Source organism: Drosophila biarmipes, chromosome 3R (assembly GCF_025231255.1).
Source record: "Drosophila biarmipes strain raj3 chromosome 3R, RU_DBia_V1.1, whole genome shotgun sequence".
Classification (NCBI taxonomy): domain Eukaryota; kingdom Metazoa; phylum Arthropoda; class Insecta; order Diptera; family Drosophilidae; genus Drosophila; species Drosophila biarmipes.
The window spans coordinates 3137800-3150832 of NC_066616.1; the positions used below are offsets into that span (position 1 = coordinate 3137800).

The following is a 13033-nucleotide window of genomic DNA, read 5'->3' on the forward strand; positions in this document are numbered from 1 at the left end:
TTTACAGAAGGTTTCAACCCAATAGCTTTAAAGCTGTTTAACTAATTTAAGACCCACATACCAGATCAGCATATTTATACTTTTTTGAGTAAAAAATGTTTTCAGATCAAGAGTGAATATAGTACTGCTGCGTTGCCAACTTCACACTGAAATTATAATACCCTTGTAATTGTTTTAAAGTCAAAACTATATATTGCCTTCTCCTTGTTTCACAAGCATAACACCGAAGTTTATTGTAAAAGGAAAAAAATCAAAATCAATACAATTAGGTCCGAATAAAATTCAATTGTTTGAAATTAGAAAAGTTTTATTAAATTATCAAAAGGAAAGTAGTATAAAAGATATAAAAGAACAATTCGTTTCTGCTACTTATGAACAAAAGTTGGGTGCTGGTTTCTAAATTAGCAAATCATATCAAAAATGTAATTCTCTATCAAACTCATTCCCTGTCGGAGAAATCCTAATAGAATACAATTAAGGCTACATTCAAATTCAGAGCTTAAGCTTAGCATTGCTAAAATTAATTTAATAAAAGTTCGAAAATTGAAACAAGTCTTACTGCAATTTTCTCGCTGAAGATTTCAAAATAGCCTAGGTGTAGCTTTTGTGGCTAGTGCGTTTGTTTTTCGAAAATTATTGAGTAAAGTAAAATTACGTAAAAATATGTTCTTTAAAAACTAATATCAAAGTTTAGTTATCAACAGTTTAATTCTTGGCAGACGCATGCTGCATGCGCGTTCCTTGCTCTCTCAAAATACATAAGTTTTATACATATTTGATATTTTCAACACATTTAATTTTGTATGGTTGTGGGGGTGGCTGGTTGTTTTTCAGTTCAATTGATGTTGTGGTTCGCTACATTGTTACAAAGCTATTATAGTGTATTTACTATTTCTATGGATCTTCTGCTAACTTACATGCAATAAATGACTTTGTATGCAATATGCGGTTATCACAATTCCATTTACGTTTCAATTTCTTGTTGTATTGTTTCAAGTTTTCATGTTCGGTCAATACAATTACCCTAATTTATATTGCAATAGTTGTATTGCTTGCATAGCTCTGTCAACTATGTTACGATAAATTATGAATTATAATCAGGCTTTTCAGTTATACAGCTAGAAACTTCGGGGATTGGTTTACAATTATGCAAGAATAGTAGTAGAAGAATGCTTGTAACGTACTTCATATTCTCAAAAAAATTAATATTAAAATTAGGAAATTAAGCAGCATTCTGCCAAAATGTCACATCTGATTGCTTTCCTGGGATAAAGAAGCTGGAGCTGGTGGTTGTGCATCAACAAGAGGTTTAGCTACTGCTGGCTTACCAGCATTTAGCTTTGCCTTTACCTTAAGGAGCAAAGCTTCGAAAGAGTCTTCCTGTACTTTCGGTGCTGGCGCCTCCTTGGGAAACACATACGAGTGGTAATTATTAATACCAGCATTATCTAAAACGAAAAAAAATAGTTAAGAACGTAACATTAATCATGAACCTTTTCACTTACCCAAGTCAGCGTAGGATGCACGGCAGAAAGCACGTCTTCCTCCAAAGCTTATATCATACATGTTAATTTGTGGGTCTCTGGGGCTCGTGTCGATGGCCGTGAATGCGTCCTGCGCTCGCTCGAAAGTAACAAACCCGTACTTCATTCTAATATAAAATGACAACTTGTAGTTTTAAATAAGTTTTTAATCTTTTCCCTCTTACCCATTTTCTTTGTAGTGTATGGTTATCTGTTTAATGCTTCCATATGGCAAAAATTTTCGACGCAATAGCTCCTTTGTAGTCTCCTGCTCAATGCGGCCGACGTAGACGATACGCCGTTCCTCTACGGCCGGTTGTGAAACGTTACGATCGATGAATCCGCGTCGATTGTTGTTACTGGGGCAGTTATTGTTTGGGTGGTGTGAGCTGGACCTTGAACGAGAGCGGGAACGCGAGCGGCGTAGTTTGTTGAGCGGACTGCGGCTACGTTCGCGATCGCTTTTCTCGGAGCCGGAGCAGGACGAGGACTCGCTAGCCCGCTTTTGGTTTTTGGAACGTCGTTTGTTGTAACTAGTGCGTCGTTGTCTGCGGTCGTACCTGCCAGCCTCTGAGTGGGACGAGGAGCTCACTGAGCTCCGATGGCGGTGTGTGCTGCGAGAAGAATAACCGCCGTTCCCAGTACTGCCTCCCAGAAGTGTTGCTGCTGCATCTAAGTTACGCAGCTGCTCAATTGAGTCGGATCGAGATCGAGATCTATACGACACCGAACTGCTACAGTCCGAGGATGAGCCACTCGATGAATTAAACATATTTGAACCCGAGACATGATGTCGCCGCTTCCGGTAATTCCGTCGCATACGGTCTCGAGATATTCTTGCGGGAGGAAGCGTCAAGAGTGGGAATTCCGGTTGCAGATCAGTTTGGGTGGACATGCTGACAACTGTTTTGCGCACCCGATCTTTGGGCAAGTGCATAATGACCATGTCTTCGCCATGCTGGACATTTTTGTCAGTTAAACACTTAGCTTGTGGGGCAGTGATCGGTATCGTCGCAAGTGTAGTGCTACTGGTTTGTCTAACAACTTCACTTTGTATGCTGGCTATTAGAGAGTTGCTTATGTTCTTGGTAGCATCTTGGCCGTTCGATATGTTGTACAGCAAAACTGATGACTTCAAAAGAGAACGAGGGGAGGCCTTGCTTAATTGATTAGGCGGTATTGTTATGTCCGTATTGCAACTAACTGAAACTATTATAATCTCCTCATAGTCCGGATGAAGTTTGTTGCTGGGTGGCTTAATCAATGGATCGGGACTTTCAGTTTCCATACAATAGGTGTCCTTGACAATATCCTTAAGTGGCGGCAACTTAGTTACGCGTGGCACCTTGGCTGATATGCGAGAATCGATTATTTTCAACTGTTGAGCCCGCTTCATTTCTAGCATGCGCAACACCTTGTTCTTAGCTACCGTAATTGGATCCATAGGCAAAGAAGTTTGTTCTTTACTGGGGCACTTCAGGCTCTTTACGATGTTAACTATTGCTTCCTTCTGAGGTGATGGTGTAGGCTTTAATACAGGGGAAGGAGTGGAGAATTTGCTGGCAACTTCTAGTTTCGACTGTTTTGCTGGAGTCGGTTTACTTTTTACATGGCCTAGGCCGCCACATCGACGCTGTTTATACTCTTCCAGATTTAGCTTTCGCTTTGGGGCTGGCGTCGGCGTCACAGTCGATGTTATGGCGGAGGCTGTTGGTGGTGCCAAAGATTTTTCTGGTGCACTTTCCTGCTTAAGAAGCGAAAGGTTTTTTCCACCCAAACCTAAACCTGTACAAAGATTTTGTCTTGCTGGCGGCTGCTTGTTGCTTAACAATTTTGTACCGTCGTTTACTTTTTTGGGTGCTATCTTGGGTGGCTTGGTCAAGAAGGATCCTCCAACTTTTCGCTTTAGAAAGTCACATTGCTTCTTATTGGGCACCAAGCAAATATTAGCAGGCCTCGGCTTGGTTAAAGTTGGTGCTGCGAGTGGATAGGTTTCCGGTTGAAGGGGTTTATCCTATGTAGGATTTGACAAAAACTTTTAATAACATTTTTAATTAATAACTTTTTTTCTTACCTCCTTAACAGAAGGCAAGGCCTTCTCTGTAGTCTTGGGACACCAGGAACGGTCGGCACTTATGTTCTCCACATAGCGCAAATCTTTAAAACTTGAGGCAGATTTCTCTGACTGACCTGTTGCCCAAACAGACTCATCCACATCGATCACATCAACTGTTTCAACGTCGATAATTGAGTCCGAGTCATAATCAGAATCCCGTGCCTTGGCGGAATGAACTTTTGGTTTTGTCATTTTTGTTGACACGGATGGATATGAATCCGGGGTTACTACTGCCTCAGCATTGGATTTAGGTGCTTTCTGTGCTTGTTGAGACTCTTTTAAGCGACACGCATTTAGATTTTCGGCAAAATCATCTTTGGTAATAAAGTCAGCCAAGTCAAAGTCATTAACGTCGATATTTAGGCCAAGAGCATCTACATCTGAGACAACTGTGTTAGTACTCAGCGTTCGTCCCTTGCGCTCACTAGCGCTCTGCGTGCTGACCACTTTTCCGTGGACACCAAGAAAACTTTGGTCTTGTTCTTCGTTGACAATATCATCATCATATTCGTCTTCGTAGTCGCTGGAATGCGACTCATAGTCTCCAATCGAAGAGCTGTCCGTGCGGGTCCGAAATGTGGAGGCACTGCACTGGCTTTTTATGTCCTCCTCTTCAGTAAGACAGTCAATTCCAACGTCTTCTCTGTCATACTCCACAATAGCGGTAATCTGACGCTGCTGCTCGTAGGCCACCTCGACGTCGCTGTCGGTGATGGCCTGATAGACCTGTGCATTAAGAACGTTTGCATCTTGGTCGTTAAACTCTTTTTCCACGAAGTCACTGTAGATCAGCTGTTCAAAGAATAAGTACTGATTGAATCTGTGACCCCATGAATGCCCTTTGAGGCAAAACCTACCAGATTCTTTCTGTTTTGCAGATCCTCCTCCCTACTTGTGCCAAGCAGGGACTCATCTGTGGGTGCTATGGGAAGAATACCGCTAAGTGTATCTGTCAGTTGTAAACTGGAAGTATTGCATGAGTGTGTGATCATTTTGTTAACAACAAGCACTTACTCATCATTAGATGACCAGAAATTCGGTTCGGATTCGTATTTGGCGTAGTTTCCCTCAAAGGGATCTTCTTGGAAAACGTTTAGCATTCGGGAATCCATAGCTGCTTAAAAATTCTTTAGTGAATACTGCAAAAAAAATAAGATTTTAATTTTTGGCTTCTTTAGGGAAAAATTAAATCAAAGCAGGTTTTTCGTTATCAATCTACAAACATGTGTACGTTTTCAAAAGTCAAACATCAAATACGTAAGAGACCATTGGATAATTATTGACGTGTTCAACTCACATCGTTTTAGACCTGATACAAAATAAGAAATGCCAAAAAAGGTAATAACACGGCGTCAGCGCAAAGCTGCAGAGTCCAAGCGGAAAGCCGAGGAAGAAGCTCATCAGAAAGGACCTGAACTTGTACCATCGGGTGGTGTACTGAGTAAAAGAGATGAGCTCAGAGTTGGATTCGACAAACCCATTGACGCAATTTCAGCTGTGCCACCAGCTAGAGATTTAGTGGCAACTAAAAGAGCGGACGAAATTCCCAAGGCGTTTCTTGGTAGAAACAAGCAGAAAGACAAGTTGAAACTACCGACTTCGCATAGTGCGGACGATAAAATACAAAATACAGTTCAACCGTGTGATGCTCTTCAAAAAATTCGAAAACCCAGCCAAAAAAAATCATTTCTCTCGGAGGTTAAAAGAAGAGCGACAAACCCTTCTCCTACCTCCACTACCTGGTATGACCAGAATAGCAAGTCCCTTTTGCAAGAATCACGGATTTGCTCCAAAGCGACTGAAACTATTAATGTTAGAAACGCAGCCAGCTCGGTCTTCCCATTGATGTCCAAAATTTGCAAACAAATTAAGTCTCACTTGCATACGGTTCTTCCCAAGCGTAACATTCTGGAGTCACTTGATTCCCAACATGAAAAGGAAAACACAGTCAAGGAAGCTCCACATTTTCAAGTGAAGATCAACGTGCTCGGGAGTTCAAAGACGGACCCTCTGCTAGGATCCGGGATAAATATCCAAACTGGTCAGAACTGCAAAGAAGAAAGTCGTAAGCAGGCTGACCTCGCAGTAGAGCAGAGATCTAAGTCAAGTCCGATCGAGGACGAATCGTCACTAAAGGTTATGGGCAACACGGGCTTCTTTATTCTCTCAGGCACCAGTTCTTGGCAGGCTCTTCAGCTTGCTGAACTTTCGACAAAAAACGTTATTGTCCAATCGTGTTTGCAGCTACATTCAGAGATTATGGAACAGGTGGAACAACAGCTCGTTGAGCTTGACAGGAACCGTGAACAAATTCTTGAGAAGATGCGTAATAAGCATAATATGCTGGCACAACAACGAGCATCGCGACCAAAGAAGCATCTAAAAATCCAGAAACAACTCTAAACATTTCTTAGAATAAATACAGCGAAACCAAATAAAACGTCAAAGAATGGAAGCAAGCAGATTGGTCACTAATTTGGCTTATAAATTTAGTAGTAATCGGTCATATTGTTTTCTTTGAAAATAACAGGTAGATTGCTCTTTTAACCCTTTAAGGGGGAAGCCTTCTTTAAAAATAAGTTTTTGGGAAGGAAACATGTATTCGATTACAACGGCTCAGGTTTTATGGTAATTTAAAATTTTTTCAATTAAATTTGTCATATTATGCCTGGTACAAAAATTTCGCCGAGGAACCTCGAGTGTGCACATGTCATGCGGTGGAAAAGTTGCAGGTCGCAATTGCAATCCGAATCAAAGAAAAAGTTATTATTTTAATAGTTCTTTTTTTGTTCAAATAACTGAATAAATAGTAAAAAATTCAAATTTTTTTCATTTAAAAAAAATTTTTGTTTTTAAAAAATATTTATTTTATTGATAAAAAATTGGGTTATTCATAACATTCTTTTAAGTTCAACTAGAAGAGAATTTTATCGCGAATACAATACATTTTGGCCTCTTTCAATAAGATGTTCACTTTTTTCCTTATCTTTCCCGCCAATTAGGTAAAATCGTAAAAATGAAAAACCCCTTGTTCCATTAACTAATATAGGAAATGTTGACCATAAAACGTCCTGTAAAATAGGGAAATTATTAAAAATTTGGGCAGTTGTTTCCGTGGGACGGGTCCGTTTTCAAACTAGATTTGGTTGCATGAGTAAGTAGTTTTTACTTGTATAGAACAACTAGAAGGGGAGGCGTTACGACCCAATAACGAATATATATTATTCCCATTTAGAGTCCATCTAGCCATGTCCGTCTGTCCGAAAGTGTTACTGCGTTTATGCGATGATCATTTCACGCTTTCATATGATTCATGTGTGTATAAACACAGCTTCATGATTCGACAAAGGACAAAAGTTGACTTATAATTCAACCTCAGTGTGAAAAGGTGTCAATCAAACTCTGGTAACTCTGTATAGTTATCGGAGTTGCCAGCTCGATAAAAATACGTAAGTTCGGCTTACTTTCAACAAGTTGTTTTTTCATTTAGTGGCAATGGAAATAAATGTTCTTGTTTTATTTCGACGCTAAAAAATTATAAACTGGCAAACAAGTTTATTTCAAGCGAATTCAATCTGTCAGCTGAGATTGAATAAAAGCATGAATTCGGCAGTGTCGCATGAACTGACGCAGTCTTTTATGCTCATAAATCATGAAATCTGTAGCATAAACATAGTATGTAAAAGCTAGAAAAGTGGGATTTATTTTCTTTTATTTTTCTTTAAATGCGGAAAGTAGCTTGAAAGTAGCCGTAAAACAGCTAGAACAGCAACTCCGCGTGGCGATTTCAGTACCGTCTCCCCCTCCCAATAAGGACACCAATGGCAACAGGTTGGAAACTAGCGTCTGATCAAAGTTATATTATAAGAACGTACATGTTATAAGAATGTAGACGAACGGAAAATATATTTTACTAAAGGCCAAAAACTCGGCTAGCCGACAATAACAAACATGCGCACACTTCGCAGCGGGAAGAAGAAGCAGCCCGCACATGTGTTGCCCCAACCACGTGTAAGTGTGCGCCCGCTTTGGGAGTGTGCGTAAATGCCGCCGCCACGCCATGTGCTTTTGATTTTCAACGAACAACAATTGAACTGAATACCTTTCGCAGGTCTTCACCGTCCCTTTTGACTTTTTGCCACATTTGTTTGGAAAGCTGTTTTCTCGGAAGCTGCTTTGTGACGGCAGGCGGAATGCAAAGCATATTCTCGTACCGACCCGCGATCAGCTATCTTGAGGGACCCGGCGTGCAACATTACCTTCTAAAGTCGCCACTGCTCGCAGCTCAGAATCACTCGGTAATAAGTATTTGTTAATATCTGTTGCCGCCGTCTGTTTGTCCGTCTGCTTTAACCTCACATGTTCAGCGCCGCGTCCGCAGCAGCCTCACAAGCACAGGCCTGGGTCGGCCGACAACTAGCGACAACCCTTTGCGTCTCCGCCACTCAAGGAACACCCACTATTCAAGGTGGGGCAACGTCACTTCGCGACAATGCATCCACAATCACTTTATCTCATGAGTCGGGAACCACACATTGCCCAAAATATGTTCACGTGGACCGAGTCGTTTCGCGGCAGCGGAGTAAACAGTGTGGCCAGTCGTGGGGCTGCTGACAATCGCGCAGTGCGGCTGACGCCTAGTTCAGGCAAAATACCACCTAAGGGCTGGCGAAGTAGCAATTTAGATAATTTAGCTATAGCCGATTTCACATTTTATAGCTATTTATAGAAAAATTGTACATGGTTTAAATGATTTCCTGACCGTTGCGTGTTGCTCAGGAAAATTTAGGTTGGGGTGTTTAGTTTTGGTCAGCTGTGGATCAGCTGCTTAACGAAAACTCCAAATTTGTAGCCTTTAGCAGTTCAGGTAGTAATTTTTAAGTGTCACTATTAAGTATTATTTGAGTTAAAATTCATTTAGAAACTGTGCATTATACCTTTGGCATTAATTTATGCTGATGGACAATGATTACAAGTTTTTATTTCCGATTAATTTTAAAATAAGTCAGCTTGAAAGTTCAATAGCTACCATTTAGGGTAATTCCCGCCACTGGCGAAATTTTCCGAGAATGTTTTAACCATTCAGCAATGCGACTTCAATATTGATAAGAATTATTAGAGATTATACTAACGTGGTACTAAGTGGTTCCCCAAAGTCCCAACCAAATATTTGCACCCTTAGGAAGGAATACTATTGATAATTTGGAACGTGTTTATTTTATTCGAAAGTACTTTGAGGAGTAGCGATTCAACGTCTAACTCCTTTTTACTGTGTGGCACAAGCATTGAATGTATTTCTATTCCAATAAAGTACAAATCGGATAAAATGAAAACTTGTAAATGTTATTATGTTGCGTATATACGAAAATGCTGGGCAACAACGAATCAGGAAACTAAGATCCGGAGCAGTTTAACGGCGCTTAACACTGGTCCACTCACCATCATCGCCGGCTTTGTTCTCTAAAATAAATAAAATGTCAATGATGTGTTTCTTTAGGCTGGTGGTAAGACTATACATAAGGGTAAGTTAATTTGAGTGCGTAATTTTTTAAAACACTTTTTAAATCATTACTTCGCTTATTGCTTAGAATCCCCTAAAGAGTACTTCTTCCCCATACAGTGGTAATTTTTAAGGTCTCATAAATTTTGTCCCGCCATACTACTCACCCTTATCTTGGGGTTGATCACGCTTAACTGCGGGCTTTTCCTCGCGAGGTGCAGGAGCCGTGCGCCAGTTGCCGCTTCCGCCACCACTGGCTGCTTCTTTTGGAGCAGGTCCGCGAAGATCTCGTGCATCGCGTACATCTCGATCGCGCCTTTCCCCAGCCGTACGGCGATTTTCCCGATCACCCTGACGTGGAGCGTCGCGCCAGTTGCCGCCAGTCTCGCGCTGAGGCTCTTCGGCGCGACGTGGGCCTTCATTGCGACGGAATCCGCCACGGTCATCTCGGTCATCTCGTTCCCGGCGCGGTCCATCGTCACGGTCACGGCGAGGTCCATCGTCCCTATCCCGGCGAGGTCCGTCGTTGCGGAAGTCGCGCTCTCGTTCTCCGCCTCGTCGCCACTTGTCATCCCGAGATTGGAGAGCCGCATTGTCTTTAGGGGCAGCAGCACGCTGGGAATCTGGCTCACGTCGTACACGCCACGAAGAGTCTCCTCCTTCGTTGTCCTTGCGGTCTCGGTCTCCTCCACGGTCAATGCGTTCTCCCCCACGTTCGACCCTGTCGCCGCGTTCGATGCGCTCCCCTCCACGCTCTGAACGTTCCCCACCGCGGTCGTTGCGATCGCTGGCCGCAGGCGCTGCTCGACGCCACTCCCCAGCACCGCCGGCAGAGGCACTTGGACGGTCACCGCCACGGGGACGCCAGGTGTCGCGTTCCTTCTCGGTGCGTTCGCGCTCCACGGCCACCTCCCGTGCCAGACGCTCACGGTCTTCCTTGATCTTGCGCTCGGCCTCCTCCTCCTTGGCACGCTGCTTTTCGTACTGTGCGCGCCGCTTCTCGTCCTCGGCCTCTCGCTCCAAACGGCGGGCTTCTGCTGCGGCGCGTTCCTCGGCAGCCTGAGCCAAGCGAATCTCCTCCTCTTTGCGAAGACGTTCCTCCTCCTTTTCGCGAATAAAAGCTTGGCGGCGCTCCTCTCGGCGTCGAACAACGCGGTCAGCCAAGCGTTTTTTGCGCTCCGCCTCCAGGGCAATCTCGAACTTCTTGAGCTTTTCGACGTAGAGAGAAGCACGTTCCTTCTTGAGGGCCTCGAGGAATTCATCCCGGTCGGGATACATGCGTTTGAGACGCTCTTGCTGGCTGACAGCGTCCTTGCGTTCGGTGATTGCATTCTCAATGCGCGTCTTCTCGGTGGCCTCCCAGAACTCCTTGTCCTTAACCTGCTTTTCGGCCAAGTATTTTTCAAATAGCGGAATCTCCTCCAGGCGTTTGGCACGCTCGAAGTAGTCGATTTTCTTCTCCTGCGATTTAAGCTTTGACTGCAGTTCCTTGGCCTCGCGCTGTAGTTCCTCGCTCTCCCGCTTAGCAATCTGCTCGGCGTCCAACTTCTTGATGCCTTCCTCGTCCAGCTTGGAAAGCATCTTCTTTCCATGAGCAGTTTGCGAAATTTGCTGCACCTTTTCCTTTAGACTCTTCTCACGGATTGCTTGGATCTCGTTTTGATGGCGTTTACGCTCCCGCTCTTCCTGCTCCTGCTCGAGACGCTTCTGCTCGGCCAGTTTGGCCTTTCGCGATTCTTCCTCTTGGCGTCTAGCCTCCTCTTCCTCGCGTGCATTGTTCTGCTTCTCAATGTACTCCTTTCGGTCCTCGATAATCTTTTGGCGCTGAAGAATTCGTTGATGCTCGCGATCCTTTATTTCGTGATAATGGTGCACCATCTGGGTGCGGAGCTTGGCCCGCTGGTCCCGTTCACGGTTTGGATAGACGATGGAAACGGCCCTTGTCAGCACGGTAGACATGTTAACCAACTGGGAGCGGATCTGTTCCGACGGCATGGACTGCAGTGCAGGCCCGTCTGGTCGGTACTCGCGCTGACTCTCGGTCAGATCAGTGCCGAAATAAATGCTGTTCTTTTGATGGTCAATGCGGATCTGCATGTCGTTGTGACGAACCGATTCGACCAGTAGCTTTTCTAACTCAAAAATGTTGCAGAAGCTGGCCAGCTGCAACAGACGCTGAAACTGGATGCTTTCATAAACCTGGGAGATCTGACGAATCAAACGCATGATGGTGACGTCCTTCAGGGACTGGATATAGGGAGTGAGCAGAGTGTTCTCGGGTCCGCTCTCAATGACGTTCACAATAGACTGAATGCGTTTGCACAGGTTTAGTGGGTTAAAATCCACCTCCAGCCAGTTATACAGGTTGCGAAAGTCTTCCGACACGAGTTGAGGAACATTTAAGCGCACCTAAAATTGTCCATTGATGAGTAATGACTAATTAAAAAAAAGTTGCGATACTTACTACTTCGCGAATAAGCGAGACCCTGGTGGGCGGCTGAGGAAGACCTAAGAGCACGGCCAGTTTCTGTGCTTTCTCCAAGGGGCTCTTGTCCGCCTCTATGAACCTATCGAATTCTGGATGGGCCGAGGGCAGCGGGATAGAAAGGGTAGCAAGGAGGACATGGGCAGCCATGCGCTGCAGGTCGTCCTTGGTCAGGTTCTTCTTCAGCTCACGCGTCAACTGAAAAAGCTTCAGTAGGGCTGCAGCGTGAAAGAGATGGTTTCCCGCCTTGCTGAAGACCATGGCCAACTTCTGGTAGTAGTTGGCCATGGTCTTGGGCACGGGTGTCTTCTTGGACAGGGCCATCAGACCGTGGATATCCTCGATTGCCTTGTAGGCCTCCTGCCACAACTCCATCTGGATGGCAGAGTCTAGCAAGTATAGCCTCGTGTCCAGGCAGAGCTGCTGCGTCTCCACCTTGTTGATCGACACGCCAGTGGTCTGGTTGCTGCTCTTGCAGATGTCCTCCAAGTGCTTACGCAGCTTGTCGCACAGGCGCCGGAACTCGCTTTTACGATTGTACTTTAGGCAGAACTGGAAGGCCATCCGTGCGATGTCGTGGTAGAGCGCCTCGCAGTGGGTATTCACGCGGAGCAATTCCAAGCACTGGCAGTAGGACTCCCAAAGAAACTTTACCCACGGCAAAAGGATGGTGCGGTCGGAGCGATCCTGGGCGTCCTCGCCGCACACTGCGCTCATCAGGATGCTTTCGGGCGTGGCAATATTGTCCAAGTCATCCAGCTCCAGGACGGCGACGGCCGCTGAGGACTGCGCCTGAGCGGCCTCCGTGTGCTCCTCGGCCATCTTCAGGTAGCCGCGGATTACGTTCTCCAGCGAGTTCACGTTCACCAGTTGGAACATGTTCCGGTATTGGAAGAGTCCCTCTTTGGCGATGTGCGACTTCTTGAGCTCCACGCACAGGTACAGGTACTTGAACATGAGCGGCTCGATGACCGTCTCCGAGTAGGCGTAGTTCCATCGCTTGTTCCGGAACACTTCCTGCAGAGTGTCCAGCGCTCTTAGCGGCTTGCCCACCTCGATGAACTCTGCGGAAAGAGAGATGCGTTGTAGAAAGAGAGCGCGGTTGCTGTTGTGGAGCCAGAGTTGTTCTCCTCGGCCACCGCATGGAAAATTTTCAGCACTCACCATTGGCTCTTTTCAGAGCATTTTCCGGGCGTTGCGTGTAGCGAGCCATCTTAAATTACTTCAATTACTTGCGGCGGCACTTGAAATTGGTTTTTTAAACAGGTCTAGACGGATTGGAGACCTGGAGCTGCTGAAAATTGTTTCAATCTTAGGCTCGCCTACGTGTGGCCTGCGGGATTTATGCAAAATGGCCGAGTTGACGGCTCGCACGGCTGCACCCAGCCGCAGTTATCGATAGTGCACGT

The 13033-nt window shown here is 44.9% G+C and overlaps 3 protein-coding genes across 3 annotated transcripts; 1 reads left to right on the forward strand and 2 right to left on the reverse strand.

Moving 5' to 3' along the window:
• Nucleotides 1–281: 281 nt before the first annotated feature.
• Nucleotides 282–8250, reverse strand: LOC108024953 (uncharacterized). The gene is made up of 7 exons (XM_017095186.2): nt 7899–8250; nt 4654–4778; nt 4497–4602; nt 3598–4431; nt 1709–3537; nt 1506–1651; nt 282–1448 (listed from the first exon to the last, which is right to left on the reverse strand). The coding sequence occupies exons 2-7, from the start codon at nt 4749–4751 to the stop codon at nt 1246–1248; spliced, it is 3216 nt and encodes a 1071-aa protein (XP_016950675.1). The 5' UTR covers nt 4752–4778; nt 7899–8250; the 3' UTR covers nt 282–1245.
• Nucleotides 4844–6114, forward strand: LOC108024954 (uncharacterized). Its single transcript, XM_017095187.2, has one exon. It carries the CDS (start codon nt 4966–4968, stop codon nt 6040–6042), a length of 1077 nt encoding a protein of 358 aa, XP_016950676.1. The 5' UTR covers nt 4844–4965; the 3' UTR covers nt 6043–6114.
• Nucleotides 8251–8837: 587 nt separating the features above from the next.
• Nucleotides 8838–12988, reverse strand: LOC108024951 (eukaryotic translation initiation factor 3 subunit A). The gene is made up of 4 exons (XM_017095185.3): nt 12789–12988; nt 11604–12688; nt 9307–11548; nt 8838–9099 (listed from the first exon to the last, which is right to left on the reverse strand). The coding sequence occupies exons 1-4, from the start codon at nt 12835–12837 to the stop codon at nt 9050–9052; spliced, it is 3426 nt and encodes a 1141-aa protein (XP_016950674.1). The 5' UTR covers nt 12838–12988; the 3' UTR covers nt 8838–9049.
• Nucleotides 12989–13033: the final 45 nt, after the last annotated feature.